General features: G+C 55.5%; 1 protein-coding gene across 1 annotated transcript in view; it reads right to left on the bottom strand.

The window, feature by feature from the left end:
- SCD5 (stearoyl-CoA desaturase 5) overlaps positions 1 to 22006 on the bottom strand; it is a 34166-nt gene that overhangs the window by 2600 nt on the left and 9560 nt on the right. Inside the window, exons 2-4 of the mRNA XM_068168039.1 lie at positions 6562 to 6692; positions 4582 to 4787; positions 1605 to 1837 (exon numbers count right to left, since the gene is read on the bottom strand). Of these exons, the coding sequence (XP_068024140.1) occupies positions 1605 to 1837; positions 4582 to 4787; positions 6562 to 6692 (570 nt within the window). The remainder of the gene's footprint in view (positions 1 to 1604; positions 1838 to 4581; positions 4788 to 6561; positions 6693 to 22006) is intronic.

Genomic DNA, 22006 nt, shown 5'->3' with positions numbered 1-22006 from the left:
ATCCTTGAGGTCCCTTCCAACCCTACCAACTCAATGATTCTATTTTGCACCCATCCAATCCATTCCATATGTTAGACTGTAGTTCTGCTTGTAAATACAGCTTATAAATACAGCTTCATTTGCTTTCCAACTAGCTGATCCTTGAGGTCCCTTCCAACCCTAACAACTCATTGATTCTATTTTGTACCCATTTAATCCATTCCATATGTTAGACTGTAGTTCTGCTTGTGAATGCAGCTTCATTTGCTTTCTACCTGGCTGATCCTTGAGGTCCCTTCCAACCCTACCAACTCAATGATTCTATTTTGCACCCATCCAATCCATTCCATATGATAGACTGTAGTTCTGCTTGTGAATGCAGCTTCATTTGCTTTCTACCTGGCTGATCCTTGAGGTCCCTTCCAACCCTACCAACTCAATGATTCTATTTTGTACCCATCCAATCCATTCCATATGTTAGACTGTAGTTCTGCTTATAAATACAGCTGATAAATACAGGTTCATTTGCTTTCTACCTGGCTGATCCTTGAGGTCCCTTCCAACCCTACCAACTCAATGATTCTATTTTGCACCCATCCAATCCATTCCATATGTTAGACTGTAGTTCTGCTTGTAAATACAGCTTATAAATACAGCTTCATTTGCTTTCCAACTAGCTGATCCTTGAGGTCCCTTCCAACCCTAACAACTCATTGATTCTATTTTGTACCCATTTAATCCATTCCATATGTTAGACTGTAGTTCTGCTTGTGAATGCAGCTTCATTTGCTTTCTCCCTGGCTGATCCTTGAGGTCCTTTCCAACCCTACCAACTCAGTGATTCTATTTTGCACCCATCCAATCCATTCCATATGTTAGACTGTAGTTCTGCTTATAAATACAGCTGATAAATACAGCTTCATTTGCTTTCTACCTGGCTGATCCTTGAGGTCCCTTCCAACCCTACCAACTCAATGATTCTATTTTGCACCCATCCAATCCATTCCATATGATAGACTGTAGTTCTGCTTGTGAATGCAGCTTCATTTGCTTTCTACCTGGCTGATCCTTGAGGTCCCTTCCAACCCTACCAACTCAATGATTCTATTTTGCACCCATCCAATCCATTCCATATGTTAGACTGTAGTTCTGCTTATAAATACAGCTGATAAATACAGGTCCATTTGCTTTCTACCTGGCTGATCCTTGAGGTGCCTTCCAACCCTAACAACTCAATGATTCTATTTTGTACCCATTTAATCCATTTCTTATGTCAGATTATAGTTCTGCTTGTGAATACAGCTTCATTTGCTTTCTCCCTGGATCATCCTTGAGGTCCTTTCCAACCTTAACAACTCAGTGATTCTATTTTGCACCCATTCAATCCCTTCCATATGTTAGACTGTACTGCTTGTGAATGCAGCTTCATTTGCTTTCTCCCTGGCTGATCCTTGAGGTCCCTTCCACTGAGGTCTCTTCCAACCCTCACAACCCAATGACTCTAACTGAGCTGGCCTGGCAGTTTTCTGTTGGGGGTGAGGGGGTGGGGGAGGCATTTCCAAGCCAGCCCAGCGGAAGAGGAGGGGCAGGTGGCCGGCAGGGTCGCCCAGGGCTGCAGCACTTACCGATGGCTCCCAGGGTGACCAAGGTGTTCTGCCTGGGGTTGATGTGCCTGTCGTAGGGGCGGGTGCCGTACATGTGGGCAGCGCTGTTGACCAGCCAGGTGACGTTGAGGGAGATGGTGTACCTCAGGATGGAGGCCAGGAAGTAGGCGTTCCACAGGCTCTCGCCCCACAGGCACCACGGCACCACGGTGGGGACCACGAAGCACATCAGCACCACTGAGCTCTTGTAGTACCTGCGGCGGGGAGGGAGGGCATGTGGCGGTTTCAGGCTGTGCCTCCTTCTCTCCAGCTAGCACTGCTGGAGCTGCACTCTCAATACCCTGATGGGAATGACAAGGGCATGGAGGGACAGCCTGAGGGGTGCCTGGAAAGATCAGGGAGCAGATCCTCCTGGAGGCACTACTGGCTCAGAAGAAAAGTGAAGAGGTGATTGGGAACAGTCAGCATGGCTTTGCCAAGGGCAAATCCTGCCTGAGCAACCTGGTGGCCTTCTATGAGCAGGTGACAACATCAATAGCTGAGGGGAGAGCAGCTGATGTGATTTGCCTGGAGCTGAGCAAAGCCTTCCACACTGTCCCACACCACATCCTGGTCTGCAGGCTGGTGACACATGGGTGTGATGGGTGACCACTAGATGGATAAGGAACTGGCTTGATGGCTGCACCCAAAGAGTGGCTGTCAGTGGCTCCATGTCCCAGTGGAGGCCAGGGACAAGCAGAGTCCCTCAGGGATCAGCCCTGGGACCAGGCTTGTTCAACATCTCTGTGGGTGCCATGGACAGTGGCACTGAGTGCACCCTCAGCAGGTTTGCTGATGACACCAAGCTGTGTGGTGCAGCAGACAGGCTGGAGGGAAGGGATCCATCCAGAGGGACCTGGACAGGCTGGAGAGATGGGCACAAGCCAACCTCAGGAGGTTCAACAAGACCAAGTGCAGGGTCCTGCAGCTGGGTGGAGGCAATCCCAGGCACAAATCCAGGCTGGGCAGGGACTGGCTGGAAAGCAGCCCTGAGGAGAGAGCCTTGGGGGTGCTGGGGGAGGAGAAGCTCACCAGGAGCTCTCAGTGTGCACTTGCAGCCCAGAAAGCCAACCAGAGCCTGGGCTGCAGCAGGAGAAGTGTGGCCAGCAGGGCAAGGGAGGTGATCCTCCCCCTCTGCTCAGCTCTGGGGAGACCCCACCTGGAGTACTGCCTCCAGTTCTGGAGCCCCTGTGACAAGAGGGATGTGGAGGTGCTGGAAGGTGTCCAGAGAAGGGCCATGAGGATGAGCAGAGGGCTGGAGCACCTCTCCTGTGAGGACAGACTGAAGGAGTTGGGGCTGTACAGTCTGGAGAAGAGAAGGCTCCCAGGTGACCTCATTGTGGCCTTCCAGGATCTGAAGGGGGCTACAGGAAGGCTGGGGAGGGACTGCTCAGGATCTCAGGCAGTGATAGGACTAGGGGGAATGGAATGAAGCTGGAGGTGGGGAGATTCAGGCTGGAGGGGAGGAGGAAGTTCTTCCCCATGAGAGTGGTGAAGCCCTGGAATGGGTTGTGCAGGGAGGTGGTTGGGGCCCTGTCCCTGGAGGTGTTTAAGCCCAGGCTGGATGAGGCTCTGGGCAGCCTGCTCTAGTGTGGGTTGTCCCTGCCCATGGCAGGGGGGTTGGCACTGGATGATCCTTGTGGTGCCTTCCAATTCTGACTGATACTATGATTCTAAGTAAGACTGCTGAGGAGTTTGTCACAAGAGCACTTGATAAAGTTGGCTGGGAGTGCCACTGCCCTGTGTGGGACAAGACCTCTGCTGTAGCCAGTGGCTTCAGCAAGAGAAGATGTGGCAGCCCTATGAGGAGAGGCTGAGGGAGCTGGGGTTGCTTAGCCTGGAGAAGAGGAGGCTCAGGGGAGACCTTCTTGCTCTCTCCAACTCCCTGCAGGGAGGTTGTAGCCAGGTGGGGGTTGGTCTCTTCTGGTGGAGAGTAGCTGAACAGGAGCCAGCAGTATGCCCAGGGGGCAAAGAAGGCCAAGGGCATCCTGGCCTGGGTCAGGAAGAGTGTGGCCAGCAGGAGCAGGGAAGTCCTTGTGCCTTGTGCTCAGCACTGCTGAGGCCACAGATTGAGTCCTGTGTCCAGTTCTGGGCTCCTGAGGTTAGGAAAGAGGTTGAGCTGCTGGAAGGTGTCCAGAGAAGGGCAACAAAGCTGGGGAGGGGTCTGGGGCACAGCCCTGTGAGGAGAGGCTGAGGGAGCTGGGGTTGCTTAGCCTGCAGAAGAGGAGGCTCAGGGGAGATCTTCTTGCTCTCTCCAACTCCCTGCAGGGAGGTTGGAGCCAGCTGGGGGTTGGGCTCTTCTCCCAGGCCCCCAGCACCAGAACAAGAGGACACAGTCTCAAGCTGTGCCAGGGAAGTTTAGGCTGGAGGTGAGGACAAGGTTCTTCCCAGCAAGAGGAATTGGCTGCTGGGATGAGCTGCCCAGGGAGGTGGTGGAGTCCCCATCCCTGGAGGTGTTCAAGAGGGGCTTGGATGTGGCACTTGGAGCCATGGTTTAGTTGTCTGGAGGTGTTAGGGATTAGGCCATAGGTTGGACTTGATGATCTCTGAGGTCTTTTCCAGCCTGGTTCATTCTGTGATTCTGTGCTTGTATGACCCTATGATTCTAGTTTCAGGCTGTGCCTTTTAAATCTCCCACAGATTCTTGAGCAGAAGGTGACAGAATGTAAAGCAATCACCACTGGGTGTAAAAAGGACAATCTCCCCTCTCCCAGCTCACAACCATTGCCCCTCATCCTGGCACTCCCAGCCCTTGTCCAAAGTCCCTCCTCAGCTCTCCTGAAGCCCCTTCAGGTTCTCCAAGGCCGCTCTGAGGTCACCCTGCAGCCTCCTCTTCTCCGGGCTGCGCACCCCCAGCTCCCTCAGCCCCATCCTCCTGCCCCTCCTCCGGCCCCGCTCCATCCTGGCATCCCCGGGTGGAGACCCTTTCCCCTCTAAGGCTCCCTTCCAAGCCACTTACTTCCTCTGGAACCTGACCACAGGGTCCTCCAGCAGGTCAGAGAAGTCCAGCTTGCTGCCCTTCTCGATGACCTCGCGGTGCTTGCGCACAAAGAGCCACCCCACGTGGGCGAAGAAGAAGCCGCGCCGGGCGTTGTGGGGGTCGGCGTCCGTCTCCGAGTACTTGTGGTGCACCCGGTGGTCCCTGCTCCACTCATAGATGTCATTCTGCAAGACAAACCCCCCCCACCCCCCAAAAGCCCAAAGGGAGTTTCCCCACTTAGAAGAAGCCAGCTGGGAAGAAGAGACCCACCCCCACCTCACGACAACCTCCCGTACGGGAGGTTGTCGTGAGGTGGGGGTGGGTCTCTTCTTCCCGATGGTTCTCCTTGGCTCCCATCACCTCCATAAAGGATGGAACAAAGAGGCAAAGACCCAGCTCAGGAAGCTCCATCCCAGCACAGGCTCCTCTCCCTGCTCTGAGCAGCCAAAGGAGGAACTGAAGTCACACCGAGAAGCTGCCGGCTTGGGGCTAACTCCTGTCGCCAGCTGGGTGTTACACAAAGATCCCTGAGGTCTGAGGCTGACTATCAGGAAGCACAGAGCTAGGAACAGGCTGCCTTGCAAACACATCTGAACCTCCCTGGTGACAGAGGACAGAGGCAGGGCCAGACTGGGACTGTGAGAAGATGCCTGCTCTCCTTTCGGGGCACATCCAAACCTGCAGCTGCCTGCCCCATCCAAAGCTGCTCTGCCATATCTGCATCCAGTGGGCCCTGACAGCCGGTCTCCACCTTGTCCTGTGAAGGGTGAGGCCTGATCTGTGCCACAGACAGGCTGCTGACAGGGTGCTGAGGGCCCTGAGCCAAGCACATGCAGCTTGGTCCTTAATTAGTGGCTGCTTAGTGCGGCCAGCAGGAGCAGGGAGGTCCTTGTGCCCTGTGCTCAGCACTGCTTAGGCCACAGCTTGAGTCCTGTGTCCAGTTCTGGGCTCCTCAGGTTAGGAGAGAGGTTGAGCTGCTGGAAGGTGTCCAGAGAAGGGCAACAAAGCTGGGGAGGGGTCTGGGGCACAGCCCTGTGAGGAGAGGCTGAGGGAGCTGGGGTTGCTTAGCCTGGAGAAGAGGAGGCTCAGAGGAGACCTTCTTGCTCTCTCCAACTACCTGAAGGGAGGTTGTAGCCAGGTAGGGGTTGGTCTCTTCTCCCAGGCACCCAGCACCAGAACAAGAGGACACAGTCTCAAGCTGTGCCAGGGGAGGTTTAGGCTGGAGGGGAGGAGAAAGTTCTTCCCAGCAAGAGGAACTGGCTGCTGGGATGTGCTCCCTAGGGAGGTGGTGGAGTCCCCATCCCTGGAGGTGTTCAGGAGGGTATTGGATGTGGCACTTGGTGCCATGGTTTAGTTGATTAGATGGTGCTGGGTGATAGGTTGGACTTGATGATCTCAAAGGTCTTTTCCAACCTGGTTAATTCTATTCCATTCCATTCCATTCCATTCCATTCCATTCCATTCCATTCCATTCTATTCTATTCTATTCTATTCTATTCTATTCTATTCTATTCTATTCTATTCTATTCTATTCCATTCCATTCCATTCCACTCCACTCCACTCCACTCCACTCCACTCCACTCCACTCCATTCTATTCTATTCTATTCCATTCCATTCCACTCCACTCCACTCCACTCCATTCTATTCTATTCTATTCTATTCTATTCTATTCTAATCTAATCTAATCTAATCTAATCTATTCTAATTCTATTCCATTCCATTCCATTCCATTCCATTCCATCCCATCCCATTCCATTCCATTCCACTCCACCACTCCCCAGCTGGATGGGCAGTGAGAGGGACTCTGCGTGCCCCGAGCCAGCAGGGCATCAGCAGCAAAGACTTCTTGCCACTGTGTTTTTGTTTCTCTTCCCTGTCTCTAAGCTGAGGGGACCCGTGCACGAGACAGAACAGCTGCCTGGAGGCCAAGAAGCAGGAGAGGGAACCCCAAGCCCACCTGGAAAGCCATGGAGTTAGCTACAGCCAGGAAGATCCGCAAAGGCAGCTTGGCTTTGTAGGAGCGGTGGCTCCACAGGCGATGGGCACCGGCTGTCACCCCCAGGGCTGTCATCAGGAAACACAAATATGCTGCAAGACAGAAAAACAGAACACAAGGTGTGCCAGGGGCCAGCTGCCATTACCTCTGCTTGCTTTTGATGTGATGATTATCCCTGCCCCTCCCTGCCACTGCCTGCAGGGTGGCTCAGAAGAGGAGGCAGGGCAGACACAGGAGGCTCCCAGCCCAGCTCTGCTCTGGGGGGCCACATCATTCCACTTCCCACCCCCCCTGCCCAGGGGGTGCTAGGAAGGCATTCACAGCCAGATTTCTCCTCCTTCCTTCTGAGGATTCTAAGTGAAAGATCACTGAAAGAATCACAGAACCACAGAGCTGTCAGGGCTGGAAGGGAGCTCCAGGCTCAGCCAGCCCCAGCCCCCTGCCATGGGCAGGGACACCTCACACCACAGCAGCTTGCTCACAGCCACCTCCAGCCTGGCTGCAAACACCTCCAGCCAGGAGGCTTCCACCACCTCCCTGGGCAGCCTGGGCCAGGCTCTCACCACCCTCCTGCCCAACAACTTCTTCCTCACAGCCAAGCTCCAGCTCCCCACTTCTACTTCTGCTCCAGCCCCCCCACTCCTAGCCCTCCCTCACCCCCTCCAAAGTCCCTCCCCAGCTTGCTTGCAGCCCCCTGCAGATCCTGCAAGGCCACCAGAAGGTCTCCTGGGAGCCTTCTCCTCTCCAGCCTGCACAAGCCCAACTCTCTCAGGCTGTGCTCACAGCAGAGCAGCTCCAGCCCTCTGCTCCTCCTCCTGGCCCTGCTCTGGACACCTTCCAGCCCCTCCACAGCCTTCCTGCCACAGAGGCTCCAGAGCTGGCCCCAGAGCTGCAGCTGTGGGCTCAGCAGAGTGGAGCAGAGGGGCAGAATCCCCTCCCTGGCCCTGCTGGCCACACTTCTCTTGCTGCAGCCCAGGCTCTGCTTGGCTCTCTGGGCTGCAAGTGCTCCCTGCTGGCTCCTGCTGAGCTTCTCCTCCCCCAGCACCCCCAAGGCCTTTTCTCCAGGGCTGCTCTCAAGCCAGACCCTGCCCAGCCTGGATCAGTGCTTGGGATTGCCCAAGCATTGCAACAGGCTGCTCAGGGAGGTGGTTGAGTCACCATCCCTGGAGGTGTTTGAAGGTCACTTAGATGTGGCACTCAGCCATATGGTTTAGTGGTGAACTTGGTAGAACTTGGTAATGGTTGGGCCTGATGATCTCAGGGTTAAACCTCAGGGTTACTGGTTGGACCTGATGACCTCAAGGGTCATCTCCAACCTGAATGATTCTATGGAAGCAGCATAGTCAGTGCAGAGGAAAGGAGGAACAAAAACCCCAAGGAAAATTCCCCATAAGCAACCTGGAGCTCCCAGAGTTAATGGCCAAGGTTCTTTTTAGTTCAGTGAGGGACCTGCTGTACAAAGAAGCTGCTAAAATAGCCAGCTCAGGCCTCTGGCTGCTTTGTGAGCTCTGCCACTCACTGGGCTGACTTATCAAAGGAGAGGTCACACTCCCAAGGGAACGGCAGCACTGCGACCTCCAGCGAGCTGTGCTAGCCATGCTGGCTTCCCACACCACCCCAGGCCACCCCAAGGGGCAGAGGCTCTGAATTCAGAGCACAGGTGGCCACCCCATCGAGGAGCAGTAACATGGAGCTTCTCCTGCCCTCAGGCAGTGCTGCAGGGCTGGCAGGAGCGCAGCTCGGGAGAAGGCTGCGCCGGAGGGTGGCAGAGGAGGTCGGCATCAGCCACTGACGAGAGGTGGGAAGGAAGAACAGCAAGCTGGCAGCATCCCCATTTCCCCCAAGGTGCCCAGGTGGGCATGTCACAGGCTCACAGGACGTTAGGGACCTCTGGAGATCATCAAATCCAACCCATCTGCCAGAGCAGGACCATAGAATCCAGCACAGGTCACAGAGGAACACATCCAGATGGGGCTGGAAAGTCTCTCTCCAGGGAAGGAGACTCCACAACCTCTCTGGGCAGGCTGCTCCAAGGCTCTGTGAGCCTCCCAGTGAAGAAGTTCCTCCTCATGTTGAGGGGGAACCTCCTGGGCTGTAGTCAAGAAGCATTGCCATGGTGCTGTCCTCACCAGGGAGCCAAGCTGGCCACAGTGCTCGCTGCACAGAGAGGGCTGCTTGCTTGGCACATGAGAGCTGCTCGAGGGGAAAGGAAGATGGAGCTAGAAAAGGGCTGGGGGAGGACTCCCAAGTCACAAGCCTGGAGACAGAGCACAGAGAGCTGCTGTGCAGGCAGGGCCAGCAGCTAAAAGGAGAGCCTGAGCAAGGGAATGCTGCCAGGCTGAGCAGGAGCTCCGAAGCCACCTGACAGAAGGTTGTTGTCATGCCAAGGTAAAGGACAATGAATAAAGGGAGCAGAGTGAGGACTCTGAGAGTTAGAAAAATGAAAAGCCAAGAGTTAAGAGAGCAGCAAAAGCTGACTGGAGAGCCCTGAGATGGGGGAGGCCACAGGGCAGGCAGTGAATCCAGGTTTAAGGCTGGCATTCCTGGTGCTGCTCACAGCAAGCCAGCGCTGTGCCACCACGGCCTCACACTGCAGCCAGAGGGGGAAGAGGCAGAGCCTGTCAAGCTGTTTTCTGCCTGGGGGCTCAGTTGTGCCTCACTGATGGGCTGAAGGCAGTGTGGAATGTCTGCTTCAGTGAGCTGCTGGCAGGGAGCCACCTGCCTGGCATGGAGCTAAGTGTGCCACTGGGCTGGGAACACATCCCAGTGCTGACTCCATGGCTCTGCAGGACATCTCACGCCTGCAGCAGGGTTCTTCTGCCACACACAGACCCCAGAGCGGCTCCTCAGCCTCAGCTCTGGTGACCATGCTCAGTGTGAGAGTTCAGAGCTGCTCTGTTAATGGAGACAGCCATGGCATGAGGCACTTGTCAGCCCCACACACCTCTGCACCTTCTGGATGCTGTGACAGCTCATGGCCACGAGCTCCACAGCTCTGCAGGGACCTCCTGAACCTTCACTCCTTCTTCTCCTACTCTAAAATCCTTCTCTTGAGGAATTACTCAGATCAAGAGATGAATTATTTCTTCAGCCCCTAGGATGGTGTGGAATGCCCTGTGCCATGGAATCAGAGCATTGTCAGGGCTGGAAGGGAGCTCCAGGCTCAGCCAGCCCCAGCCCCCTGCCATGGGCAGGGACACCTCACACCACAGCAGCTTGCTCACAGCCACCTCCAGCCTGGCTGCAAACACCTCCAGCCAGGAGGCTTCCACCACCTCCCTGGGCAGCCTGGGCCAGGCTCTCACCACCCTCCTGCACAACAACTTCTTCCTCACAGCCAAGCTCCAGCTCCCCACTTCTACTTCTGCTCCAGCCCCCCCACTCCTAGCCCTCCCTCACCCCCTCCAAAGTCCCTCCCCAGCTTGCTTGCAGCCCCCTGCAGATCCTGCAAGGCCACCAGAAGGTCTCCTGGGAGCCTTCTCCTCTCCAGCCTGCACAAGCCCAACTCTCTCAGGCTGTGCTCACAGCAGAGCAGCTCCAGCCCTCTGCTCCTCCTCCTGGCCCTGCTCTGGACACCTTCCAGCCCCTCCACAGCCTTCCTGGCACAGAGGCTCCAGAACTGGACACAGTGCTCCAGGTGGGGGTCTCAGCAGAGTAGGGTAAAGCAGAGCAGTGATGCCTGTGGCTCCCAGGAGCCAGGGCTAGCCCTGGGTTTACCTAGCTGTGGAGGACTTCAGCTGGCTGTGGTTGGCTTTGAACCACTGCTCCAAGCAATGATTCCAGCAGCTTCAGCTTTGGCCAGCTCCCCTTTTCTCCCATTTATCTGAACAGAAAGGCTACAGGACAATCCCCTGGGAACACAGCCCCTGCACCTTCTTCTACAGCAAGCCACAGACATGTCCAGAGCTGTGCTCAGCTACACCAGCCCAGGTGCCCACAGCAGCCAGGAGGGTGCCCACAGCAGCCAGGAGGGTGCCCACAGCTGTAGAGAAGTCCCAGGTGGCTCTGATCTCATCACCTCACCAGCTGGATCCTTGATCACAGCAGCACCAACCAGGGCCCTCTGCCACCCTCACTGAATACAAACCAAATGTCCCCAGCTCCAGCTGCCATCCCAGCTAGGACCCAAAGCTCTGCAGGCAGCTTTAGGGCTTGCTGCAGGTCCATGACAAGTCTGAGACCTAAGTGCAAGGAAGAGGAGGCTCAGGGGAGACCTCATTGCTCTCTCCAACTCCCTGCAGGGAGGTTGTAGCCAGCTGGGGGTTGGGCTCTTCTCCCAGGCAACCAGCACCAGAACAAGAGGACACAGTCTCAAGCTGTGCCAGGGGAAGTTTAGGCTGGATGTAAGGAGAAAGTTCTTCCCAGCAAGAGGAATTGGCCACTGGAATGAGCTGCCCAGGGAGGTGGTGGAGTCCCCATCCCTGGAGGTGTTTAGGAAGAGACTGGATGAGGCACTCAGTGCCATGGTTTAACAGTCAGCAGGTCTTGGGTGGCAGGCTGGACTTGATGATCCTTGAGGTCTCTTATTGATCCCATGATTCTATGACCTGTGCCAGGAGCTCTGAGCTCCACACAGCTCACACACCAAGCCCTGAGACCTGCCTTGGACTGGAGGGTAAAGCAGGATCTGCTTCAAAGGAGGAGGATTAAATCCAGGCTTTAAGTAGGCTCCTTGCATCTCCCTAATCCTTCTCCAGACTTCAAAGCAGAATTGCTTTCAAACACAGGATTTTTACACCCTTTTTTCCTCTTTCTTCACAGAAAGAGTAATTGGCCACTGGAATGTGCTGCCCAGGGAGGTGGTGGAGTCCCCATCCCTGGAGGTGTTTGGGAAGAGCCTGGATGAGGCCCTTGGTGCCATGGTTGAGTTGATCAGATGGTGCTGGGTGATAGGTTTGGCTCGATGATCTCAAAGGTCTCTTCCAACCTGGTTAATCCTATCCTACCCTATCCTATCCTATCCTATCCTACCCTATCCTATCCTATCCTATCCTACCCTATCCTATCCTATCCTATCCTATCCTATCCTATCCTATCCTATCCTATCCTATCCTATCCTATCCTATCCTATCCTATCCTATCCCATCCTATCCCTATCCCTATCCTATCCTATCCTATCCTATCCTATCCTATCCTATCCTATCCTATCCTATCCTATCCTATCCCTATCCTCTCCTCCTTCCATCTCCCTAATCCTTCTCCAGACTTCAAGGCAGAATCACTTTCAAACACAGGATTTCCACATCTTTTACTTCTGTTCTCTCCAAGACTCTCCCTGCAAGCTGTGGAACTCACAAACCAGACACTGCTGGAGTAAACTGGTGTGAAATCCTCCCCCTGGGGGACAGGCCATCCTTCACCTGGGGGGCAGGCCATCCCTCCCCTGGGGGACAGGCCATCCCTCCCCTGGGGGGCAGGCCATCCTTCCCCATGGGGGGCAGGCCATCCTTCCCCTGGGGGGGACAGGCAATCCCTCCCTTGGGGGGCAGACCATCCTTCCCCAGGGGGGCAGGCTATCCCTCCCCTGGGGGGCAGACCATCCTTCCCCTGGGGGGCAGGCCATCCCTCCCTTGAGGGGGACAGGCAATCCCTCCCCTGGGGGGCACGACTTCACTGACACAGTACAGCCCAAGCAAAATGCTGCTGGAGCAGTGGGAGAAACATTCAGAAGAGGGAACAATCAGCAAGAGAAGGTGGGGGGGGGGGGGGAAGAAAACAAGGAGTAAGCACATCAGAGAGAAGCAGAGGAGGGGAAGGGGGAGAGATGGGATAGAGGGGGGGTTAAAGAGCCCTGCGAGGATGGAGCTGGCAGGTTGCTAGGCTGCCAAACACTCTGCCTGTGCACAGCTGCTATTTATGGGAACATGCCAGAATCAATAGGCAGAAGATTTTTTTTTCAGTCAACATTCCTATTAATGACCTGAAACAAAGGTAAACAGCACATTAATTACAGCTGCAGAGGAGGCTAAATTGGGAGCAGCAGGGAGCGAGCTAGGGGACACCAAAGGATCCACGCAGCAAGGGGGCTGGGGGGGAAAGGGCTCAAGATAAAGCTCTGCCTGGATAGAAAGAGCAAAGTAATGCAGCTCAGGGGGCAGTGACTGCAGGCAGGGCACTGCAACGAGGGTGAGGTGCCTGGGCAAGCAGGAGCCTGCAAGGAGGAGCACCAGCAGCTCATAAAATATTCTGAGTGTGCAATGTGATAAGGCAGGAAACAGCACAGGGCCATGGAACTGGCAGGGATGGAAGGGAGCTCAAGGCTCAGCCAGCTCCAACCCCCTGCCATGGGCAGGGACACCTCACACCACAGTAGCTTGCTCACAGCCACCTCCAGCCTGGCTGCAAACACCTCCAGCCAGGAGGCTTCCACCACCTCCCTGGGCAGCCTGGGCCAGGCTCTCACCACCCTCCTGCCCAACAGCTTCTTCCTCACAGCCAAGCTCCAGCTCCCCACTTCTACTTTTGCTCCATGCCCCCCACTCCTAGCCCTCCCTCACCCCCTCCAAAGTCCCTCCCCAGCTTGCTTGCAGCCCCCTGCAGCTCCTGCAAGGCCACCAGAAGCTCTCCTGGGAGCCTTCTCCTCTCCAGCCTGCACAACCCCAACTCTCTCAGGCTGTGCTCACAGCAGAGCAGCTCCAGCCCTCTGCTCCTCCTCCTGGCCCTGCTCTGGACACCTTCCAGCCCCTCCACAGCCTTCCTGGCACAGAGGCTCCAGAGCTGGCCCCAGAGCTGCAGCTGTGGGCTCAGCAGAGTGGAGCAGAGGGGCAGAATCCCCTCCCTGGCCCTGCTGGCCACACTTCTCTTGCTGCAGCCCAGGCTCTGCTTGGCTCTCCGGGCTGCAAGTGCTCCCTGCTGGCTCCTGTTGACATCAGTGTGATTTTGAACAGCAGGCACAGTGCTACCATCTCACTGTCAGAGAGAAGCAATGAAAAGTATGCCAGGCAAAGTGTTTAAAAATGGAAGGGAAGAGGAGCTCAGCAGCATAAAACATCTGAGCCATCTTCTTCACCACAGCTCATTACCCTAGGGCTGGATTTCCAGGAAGCCTTCACTGTGCCCTGTGCCAGGCTTGCCTGAAAACCTGAGTGTCCAGGGGACTGACCTCTGGGGAGATACTGCCACAGTCTGTAGCAGCTTCACAGGCCCCAGGAAAACATCCCCTGCTCGAAGTGGTTGCTTAAACTGGGGCAGATCTCTGCCCACCAAAAAAAAATGAACTGAATATTATGCTCAGTACCAAAATTAGAGCAGTTCCTGCAAACCTGGGGCCACAGGAGGCTAGGGGAGGCTGAGGGCTGGCCTCACTGCTCTCTACAGCTCCCTGAAAGGAGGTTGCAGGGAGAGGGGGGGGGTTGGGCTCTGCTCCCTAGCCTCAGGTGATAGAATCACAGAGTCACAGCAACATTCAGGTTGGATCACTCAGGATCACCAAGTCCAACCCCTGCTCTACAAGGTTCCCCCCTAAACCATAGCCCCAAGCACCACATCCAAACCACCTTTAAACACATCCCAAGCTAGGTGACTCCACCACCTCCCTGGGCAGCACATTCCAGTGCCTGACCACTCTTGATGGGAAAAATCTTTACCTAATGTCCAGTCTAAACCTCCCCAGTCACAGCTTGAGGCCATTCCCTCTTGTTCTATCACTAATTTCCTGGGAGAAGAGACCAGCAGCAGCCTCTCCACAACATCCTTTCAGGACAGGCTACCAAAGGAAGGAGAAGAAATGGCCTGAAATTGTGCAAGGGGAGGGTTAGGTTGGAAAGAGAACATGGCCAGAGAAGGGCAGCAAAGCTGGGGAGGGGTCTGGGGCACAGCCCTGTGAGGAGAGGCTGAGGGAGCTGGGGTTGCTTAGCCTGGAGAAGAGGAGGCTCAGGGGAGACCTTCTTGCTCTCTCCAACTCCCTGCAGGGAGGTTGGAGCCAGCTGGGGGTTGGTCTCTTCTCCCAGGCAACCAGCACCAGAACAAGAGGACACAGTCTCAAGCTGTGCCAGGGGAGGTTGAGGCTGGAGGTGAGGAGAAAGTTCTTCCCAGCAAGAGGAATTTGCCACTGTGATGAGCTGCCCAGGGTGGTGGTGGAGTCCCCATCCCTGGAGGTGTTCAAGAGGGGATTGGATGTGGCACTTGGAGCCATGGCTTAGTTGTCAGGAGGTGCTGGGTGACAGCTTGGACTTGATGATCTCTGAGGTATATTCCAACCTTATTGACTCTCTGATTCTATAGGTTCTATGACATAGAAACAATTTCTTTGCTGCCAGAGGCTGCCCAGGAAGGTGGTGGAGTCCCCAGCCCTGGAGGTGTTCAGGAAACCTGTGGCCATGGCACATGGGGGCCATGGTTTAGTGGCCATGGTGGTGTGGGGTTGATGGTTGGACTGGATGATCTTGGAGGTCTCTTCCAACCCAAACCACTCTATGATTAACCACATAGAATCATCACAGATGCACAGAATGGCTCAGGTTGGAAGGGACCTGAGAGATCCTCTGCTCCATCCTGCCTGCCATGGGCAGGGACACCTCTCAACTAGACTCAGCTGCTCAAGGCCTCATCCAACCTGGCCTTGGGAGGAGGCAGCCACAACCTCCCTGGGCAGCCCATCCCAGAGGCATTTATTGCTAGCCAGTCCTGCAAATCCCAGATTGCTTTTGCCTTTCACCTGGCTCTAAGAAAAGCCAACAAACCAACCAGAACAAGGAGCCCAGCAAGCACTGGGCTCACTCTGCACACCTCAAGAGACAATGCTGCCTCCTGAAAGAGATGAGAGGATGTACACCCACATCCTTCTTAGGCACAGATCACCACCACTGGAGGGGTTTAAGAAGAGCCTGGATGAGGCACTTGGTGCCATGGTTGAGTTGATCAGATGGTCTTGTAAGTGAAGATCAGGTTGGTGATTTGGTGAAAGTGTTCAAGTGTTCAAGTCCATGGGACCCGACGGGATACACCCACGGGTGCTGAGAGAACTGGCAGAGGAGGTTGCTGAACCCCTCTCTATTATGTCCCAAAAGTCATGGCAGTCTGGGGCAGTCCTCATAGACTGTTAAAGGGGAAACATTGCCCCCATCTGCAAAAAGGGTAAGAAGGAGGAACCAGGGAACTCCAGGCCAGTCAGTCTCACCTCTGTGCCTGGAAAGATCATGGAGCAGATCCTCCTGGAGGCACTACTGGCTCAGAAGAAAAGTGAAGAGGTGATTGGGAACAGTCAGCATGGCTTTGCCAAGGGCAAATCCTGCCTGGGCAACCTGGTGGCCTTCTATGAGCAGGTGACAACATCAATAGCTGAGGGGTGAGCAACTGATGTCATTTACCTGGCCCTGAGCAAAGCCTTCGACACTGTCCCACACCACGTCCTGGTCTGCAGGCTGGTGACACATGGGTGTGATGGGTGACCACTAGATGGATAAGGAACTGGCTTGATGGCTGCACCCAAAGAGTGGCTGTCAGTGGCTCCATGTCCCAGTGGAGGCCAGGGACAAGCAGAGTCCCTCAGGGATCAGTCCTGGGACCAGGCCTGTTCAACATCCCTGTGGGTGCCATGGACAGTGGCACTGAGTGCACCCTCAGCAGGTTTGCTGATGACACCAAGCTGTGTGGTGCAGCAGACAGCTGGAGGGAAGGGATCCATCCAGAGGGACCTGGGCAGGCTGGAGAGGTGGGCACAAGCCAACCTCAGGAGGTTCAACAAGAGCAAGGGCAGGGTCCTGCAGCTGGGTGGAGGCAATCCCAGGCACAAATCCAGGCTGGGCAGGGACTGGCTGGAAAGCAGCCCTGAGGAGAGAGACTTGGGGGTGCTGGGGGAGGAGAAGCTCACCAGGAGCTCTCAATGTGCACTTGCAGCCCAGAAAGCCAACCAGAGCCTGGGCTGCAGCAGGAGAAGTGTGGCCAGCAGGGCAAGGGAGGTGATTCTCCCCCTCTGCTCAGCTCTGGGGAGACCCCACCTGGAGTACTGCCTCCAGTTCTGGAGCCCCTGTGACAAGAGGGATGTGGAGGTGCTGGAAGGTGTCCAGAGAAGGGCCAGGAGGATGAGCAGAGGGCTGGAGCTGCTCTGCTGTGAGGACAGACTGAAGGAGTTGGGGCTGTTCAGTCTGCAGAAGAGAAGGCTCCCAGGAGACCTCATTGTGGCCTTCCAGGATCTGAAGGGGGCTACAGGAAGGCTGGGGAGGGACTGCTCAGGATCTCAGGCAGTGATAGGACTAGTGGGAATGGAATGAAGCTGGAGGTGGGGAGATTGAGGCTGGAGGGGAGGAGGAAGTTCTTCCCCATGAGAGTGGTGAAGCCCTGGGATGGGTTGTGCAGGGAGGTGGTTGGGGCCCTGTCCCTGGAGGTGTTTAAGGCCAGGCTGGATGAGGCTCTGGGCAGCCTGCTCTAGTGTGGGGTGTCCCTGCCCATGGCAGGGGGGTTGGAACTCGCTGATCCTTGTGGTCCCTTCCAACCCTGACTGATACTGTGATACTATGATACTATGGTGCTGGGTGAGAGGTTGGATTTGATGATCTCTGAGATCTTTTCCAATGTGGTTAATTCTCTATTCACCATCACTAGGTGACAAGGTGACACTGAGCCAGCCAGCCACCATCCCAAGGCTGCCATGTCAAACAGAACCCAGTGGGATGGAGCAAATCCCAATTAGCCCTGAGGGGCAAAGCATCAGACAGAAAAACCTGGGGAGGTGAAAGGAAATCAATTGCACACTCAGAGTGGTGCTGCTGTCAACAGACAGAGCAGTGTCTGTTGTGCCACAGCCAGCTGGCAGCCAGGCACCAGGGGTGTCCCCCAGGGATCAGTGCTGGGCCCCAGCCTGATCAATATCTTTACTGATGATCTGGACCAGGGCGTGGAGTCCATCAGCAGTGAATGTGCAGCTGACAGCAAGCTGGGGGCAGGAGTTGATCTGTTGGAGGGTAGGAGAGCTCTGCAGAGGGACCTTGCCAGGCTGGGCAGATGGGCAGAGGCCAACAGGATGGCATTCAACAAGTCCAAGTGCCAGGGGCTGCACTTTGGCCACAGCAACCCCAGGCAGAGCTACAGGCTGGGGGCAGAGTGGCTGAGAGCAGCCAGGCAGAGAGGGACCTGGGGATAGTGATTGATAGTAGGCTGAGCATGAGCCAGCAGTGTGCCCAGGAGGCCAAGAAGGCCAAGGGCATCCTGGCCTGGGTCAGGAAGAGTGTGGCCACTATTGTACCTTCTCCCTGGGCAACCTGTGCCAGACTCTCACAACCTTCATGGGGAAGAGATTCTTCCTAACAACCAATTTGAATCTCCCCATTTCTACTTTTGTTCTACTCCCCCCCACTCCTAGCCCTCCCTCACCCCCTCCAAAGTCCCTCCCCAGCTTTCCTGCAGCCCCCTGCAGCTCCTGCAAGGCCACCAGAAGGTCTCCTGGGAGCCTTCTCCTCTCCAGCCTGCACAAGCCCAACTCTCTCAGCCTGTGCTCACAGCAGAGCAGCTCCAGCCCTCTGCTCCTCCTCCTGGCCCTGCTCTGGACACCTTCCAGCCCCTCCACAGCCTTCCTGCCACAGAGGCTCCAGAGCTGGCCCCAGAGCTGCAGCTGTGGGCTCAGCAGAGTGGAGCAGAGGGGCAGAATCCCCTCCCTGGCCCTGCTGGCCACACTTCTCTTGCTGCAGCCCAGGCTCTGCTTGGCTCTCTGGGCTGCAAGTGCTCCCTGCTGGCTCCTGTGGAGCTTCTCCTCCCCCAGCACCCCCAAGGCCTTTTCTTCAGGGCTGCTCTCCAGCCAGTCCCTGCCCAACCTGGATCAGTGCTTGGGATTGCCCTGACATAGCTGCAGGACCTCACACTTGGTCTTGTTGAACCTCCTGAGGTTGTCATGGGGCCCTTCCATCACCCACTGGTGAAACCCAGGCTGGCTCTGCATGGCTGCACATGGCTGTGTTTGCACTCTCAGGAGCATCCCCCAGAGCCAGCCCTTTGGCCTGGCAATACAAAAGCCTTTTCTTTTCAGCTGGAGCAGCAGACAGGTTCACCCTGACAACTGCAGCCAGCAGGACAGAAACAAAGCCCAGGCAGCAATGGCAGCAAACAGCCCAGAGAGAGCTCAGATCCTCCTAGGAAGCAAACACACATCCCCTGATCTCACCAGCAGCTGAAGAACTGCCTTGAGATGCTCTGCTGGGTTGCTGGGTATTTTTAGATCAAAAGAGAAGGCTTGGAAGTTGCTCTGGTTTCCCTGCAACACTTGGTGCTTATGTGCAGCCCCTCTCAGCTCAGCTCAGCTCAGCTCAGCCAAATCCTGCTTCATCACAAACCCACAGGCAGATTTTCACTTCTCTCCCTGTGACCTCACTAAGCCACACACAGGGCTGGGGCTCCCCTGGGCTTTAAGTGCTCTATAAATGCCAAGAATGAATTCAAGCCAATTCTGCCTCTTTTTTTTCCCCCCCCTCCCCTCAAGGACAGTACAAAGAAATCCTGTGGTTAAGCCTTTAGCACAGCACTCCAGAGCCCTGCATGCAGCTCTGCCTCCAGAAAGAAGGGTGGGTTGGTTGGTTAGTTAGTTAGTTAGGTAGGTAGGTAGGTAGGTAGGTAGGTAGGTAGGTAGGTAGGTAGGTAGGTAGGTAGGTAGTTAGCAGCCCTGCCCAGCACTGCCCAAAGCCTGTCCTCCACACCTGGGCCCATGGCAGGGGAATGGCCTCACCCTGCTGCTCACACTGTGCACACTCCTGAGACCACCCAAAGCAGGAAGCCAGGGGACAGCAGCTGCTTGGCTGTTAGCAATGAGGCTGTGGTCAAGCTGAGAGCTGACAGAGCCTCCAGGAGCAGGGCTCAGCAGGGAGCAGTCCCCTGCTGCACCGCTGGGGCTCTAAGAAGGATTCAAGGGGGAGGGAGCAGCCCTTCTGTCCCAGCTGAGTGAGATCCACTGCACAGGACAGATCCTGCCATGATCCAGTGCCCTCCCTGCCACAGCAGAGCTCTGATGCTTTTGACTTCTCAGAACTTCAGCTTCTGGGTGGTGCTGCTGCCACAGAATCACAGAATGGTCTGGGTTGGAAGGGAGCTCCAAAGCTGGTTGATGGTAGGCTGAACATGAGCCAGCAGTGTGCCCAGGCAGCCAGGAGGGCCAAGGGCATCCTGGCCTGCATCAGGAAGAGTGTGGCCAGCAGGAGCAGGGAGGTCATTCTGCCCCTGTGCACTGCACTGGTGAGGCCACAGCTTGAGTCCTGTGTCCAGTTCTGGGCTCCTGAGTTTAGGAAGGAGGTTGACTTGCTGGAAGGTGTCCAGAGAAGGGCAACAAAGCTGGGGAGGGGTCTGGAGCACAAGACTGGGGAGAGGTCTGGAGCACAAGACTGGGGAGGGGTGGCTGAGGGAGCTGAGGTTGCTTAGCCTGGAGAAGAGGAGGCTCAGGGGAGACCTTCTTGCTCTCTCCAACTCCCTGAAGGGAGGTTGTAGCCAGGAGGGGGTTGGGCTCTTCACCTAGGCACCCAGCACTGCAACAAGAGGACACAGTCTCAGGCTGTGCCAGGGGAGGTTTAGGCTGGAGGTTAGGAGGAAGTTTTACACAGAGAGAGTGATTGCCCATTGGAATGTGCTGCCTGGGGAGGTGGTGGAGTTGCCATCACTGGAGGTGTTCAGGAGGAGACTGGATGGGGTGCTTGGTGCCATGGTTTAATTGATTAGATGGTGTTGGATGATAGGTTGGACTTGATGATCTTGAAGGTCTCTTGCAACCTGGTCTATTCTATTCTATTCTATTCTATTCTATTCTATTCTATTCTATTCTATTCTATCCTATCCTATCCTATCCTACCCTACCCTACCCTATCCTATCCTACTCTACTCTACTCTACTCTACTCTACTCTACTCTACTCTACTCTACTCTACTCTACTCTACTCTACTCTCATCCAGTCCAACCCCCTGCACTCAGCAGGGACATCCTCCACTGCTTCAGGTTGCCCAGAGCCCTCTCCAGCCTCACCTTGAATAGCTCCAGGGATGAGGCCTCAACTACCTCCCTGGGCAGCCTCAAGGCTGTGTAGCACCCATGCCCCTGTGTACCACCAGATGCTCTGTGCCTGCATCCCTGCTGTGCTGTCAGCTCCTGCACCATCTCCCCCCCTCAGCGAAACCAAACAGCGCTCCCAGGAACCCTGTGGCGGCAGAACCATGGCCTCTGCTAGCTCTGTCTCCTCACACAGAGTGAGCCACAGCATTATTGAGGCTGGGAAAGAACCTCTGAGATCATCAAGCCCAGCCTGTGACCCAACACCAGGGCATCAGCTAAGCCATGCCACCAAGTGCCACATCCAACCCACCTCCAGCAATGGCAACGCCACCACCTCCCTGGGCAGCCCCCTCCAGTGCCCAATCAGCCTCTCTGTGAGGAACTGCTTCCTAACAAGGAGCAATAAGGAGGCTCAGGGGAGACCCTTCAAGCTGTCCACAACTCCCTGCAGGGAGGTTGTAGCCAGCTGGGAGTTGGGCTCTTCTCCCAGGCACCCAGCACCAGAACAAGAGGACACAGTCTCAAGCTGTGCCAGGGGAAGTTTAGGCTGGATGTAAGGAGAAAGTTCTTCCCAGCAAGAGGAATTGGCCATTGGGATGTGCTGCCCAGGGAGGTGGTGGAGTCCCCATCCCTGGAGGTGTTTAGGAAGAGACTGGATGAGGCACTCAGTGCCATGGTTTAGCAGTCAGGAGGTCTTGGGTGGCAGGTTGGACTTGATCATCTTTGAGGTCTCTTATTGATCCCATGATTCCATGACCTGTGCCAGGAGCTCTGAGCTCCACACAGCTCACAAACCAAGCCCTGAGACCTGCCTCTGCCTGGAGGGTAAAGCAGGATCTGCTTCAAAGGAGGAGGATTAAATCCAGGCTTTAAGTAGGCTCCTTGCATCTCCCTAATCCTTCTCCAGACTTCAAAGCAGAATTGCTTTCAAACACAGGATTTTCACACCCTTTTTTCCTCTTTCTTCACAGAAAGAGGAACTGACCACTGGAATGTGCTGCCCAGGGAGGTGGTGGAGTCCCCATCCCTGGAGGTGTTTGGGAAGAGCCTGGATGAGGCACTCAGTGCCATGGTTTAGTTCATCAGATGGTGCTGGGTGATAGGTTGGACTTGATGATCTCTGAGGTCTTTTCCAACCTGGTTAATTCTATCCTATCCTATCCTACCCTATCCTATCCTATCCTATCCTATCCTATCCTATCCTATCCTATCCTATCCTAATATCCAACCTAAACCTCTTGGCAGCTTGATCCTCAGAGCCTCCTTCCAAGCAGAGGGCACAAGGCTCCTGCAGCCAGCCAGCAGGCCGCTCGGTTACCCAGAGCCATCAGGCAGAGGCTGGTGGCAGGGCACAGAAAGGCTTCTTTGTCTCCAGCTCTGGCACAGGCAGAAGGCCCCACACTGGGTCTCTCTCCCTCCACCCACCCACCCAGCCAGCCAGGTGGGT

Source organism: Melanerpes formicivorus, unplaced genomic scaffold, assembly GCF_026170545.1.
Source record: "Melanerpes formicivorus ecotype bairdi unplaced genomic scaffold, bMelFor1.0.p_v2 SCAF_129, whole genome shotgun sequence".
NCBI classification, from domain to species: domain Eukaryota; kingdom Metazoa; phylum Chordata; class Aves; order Piciformes; family Picidae; genus Melanerpes; species Melanerpes formicivorus.
The sequence above is the reverse complement of the archived record's forward strand: the minus strand, read 5'-3'. Positions and strand labels throughout refer to the sequence as shown.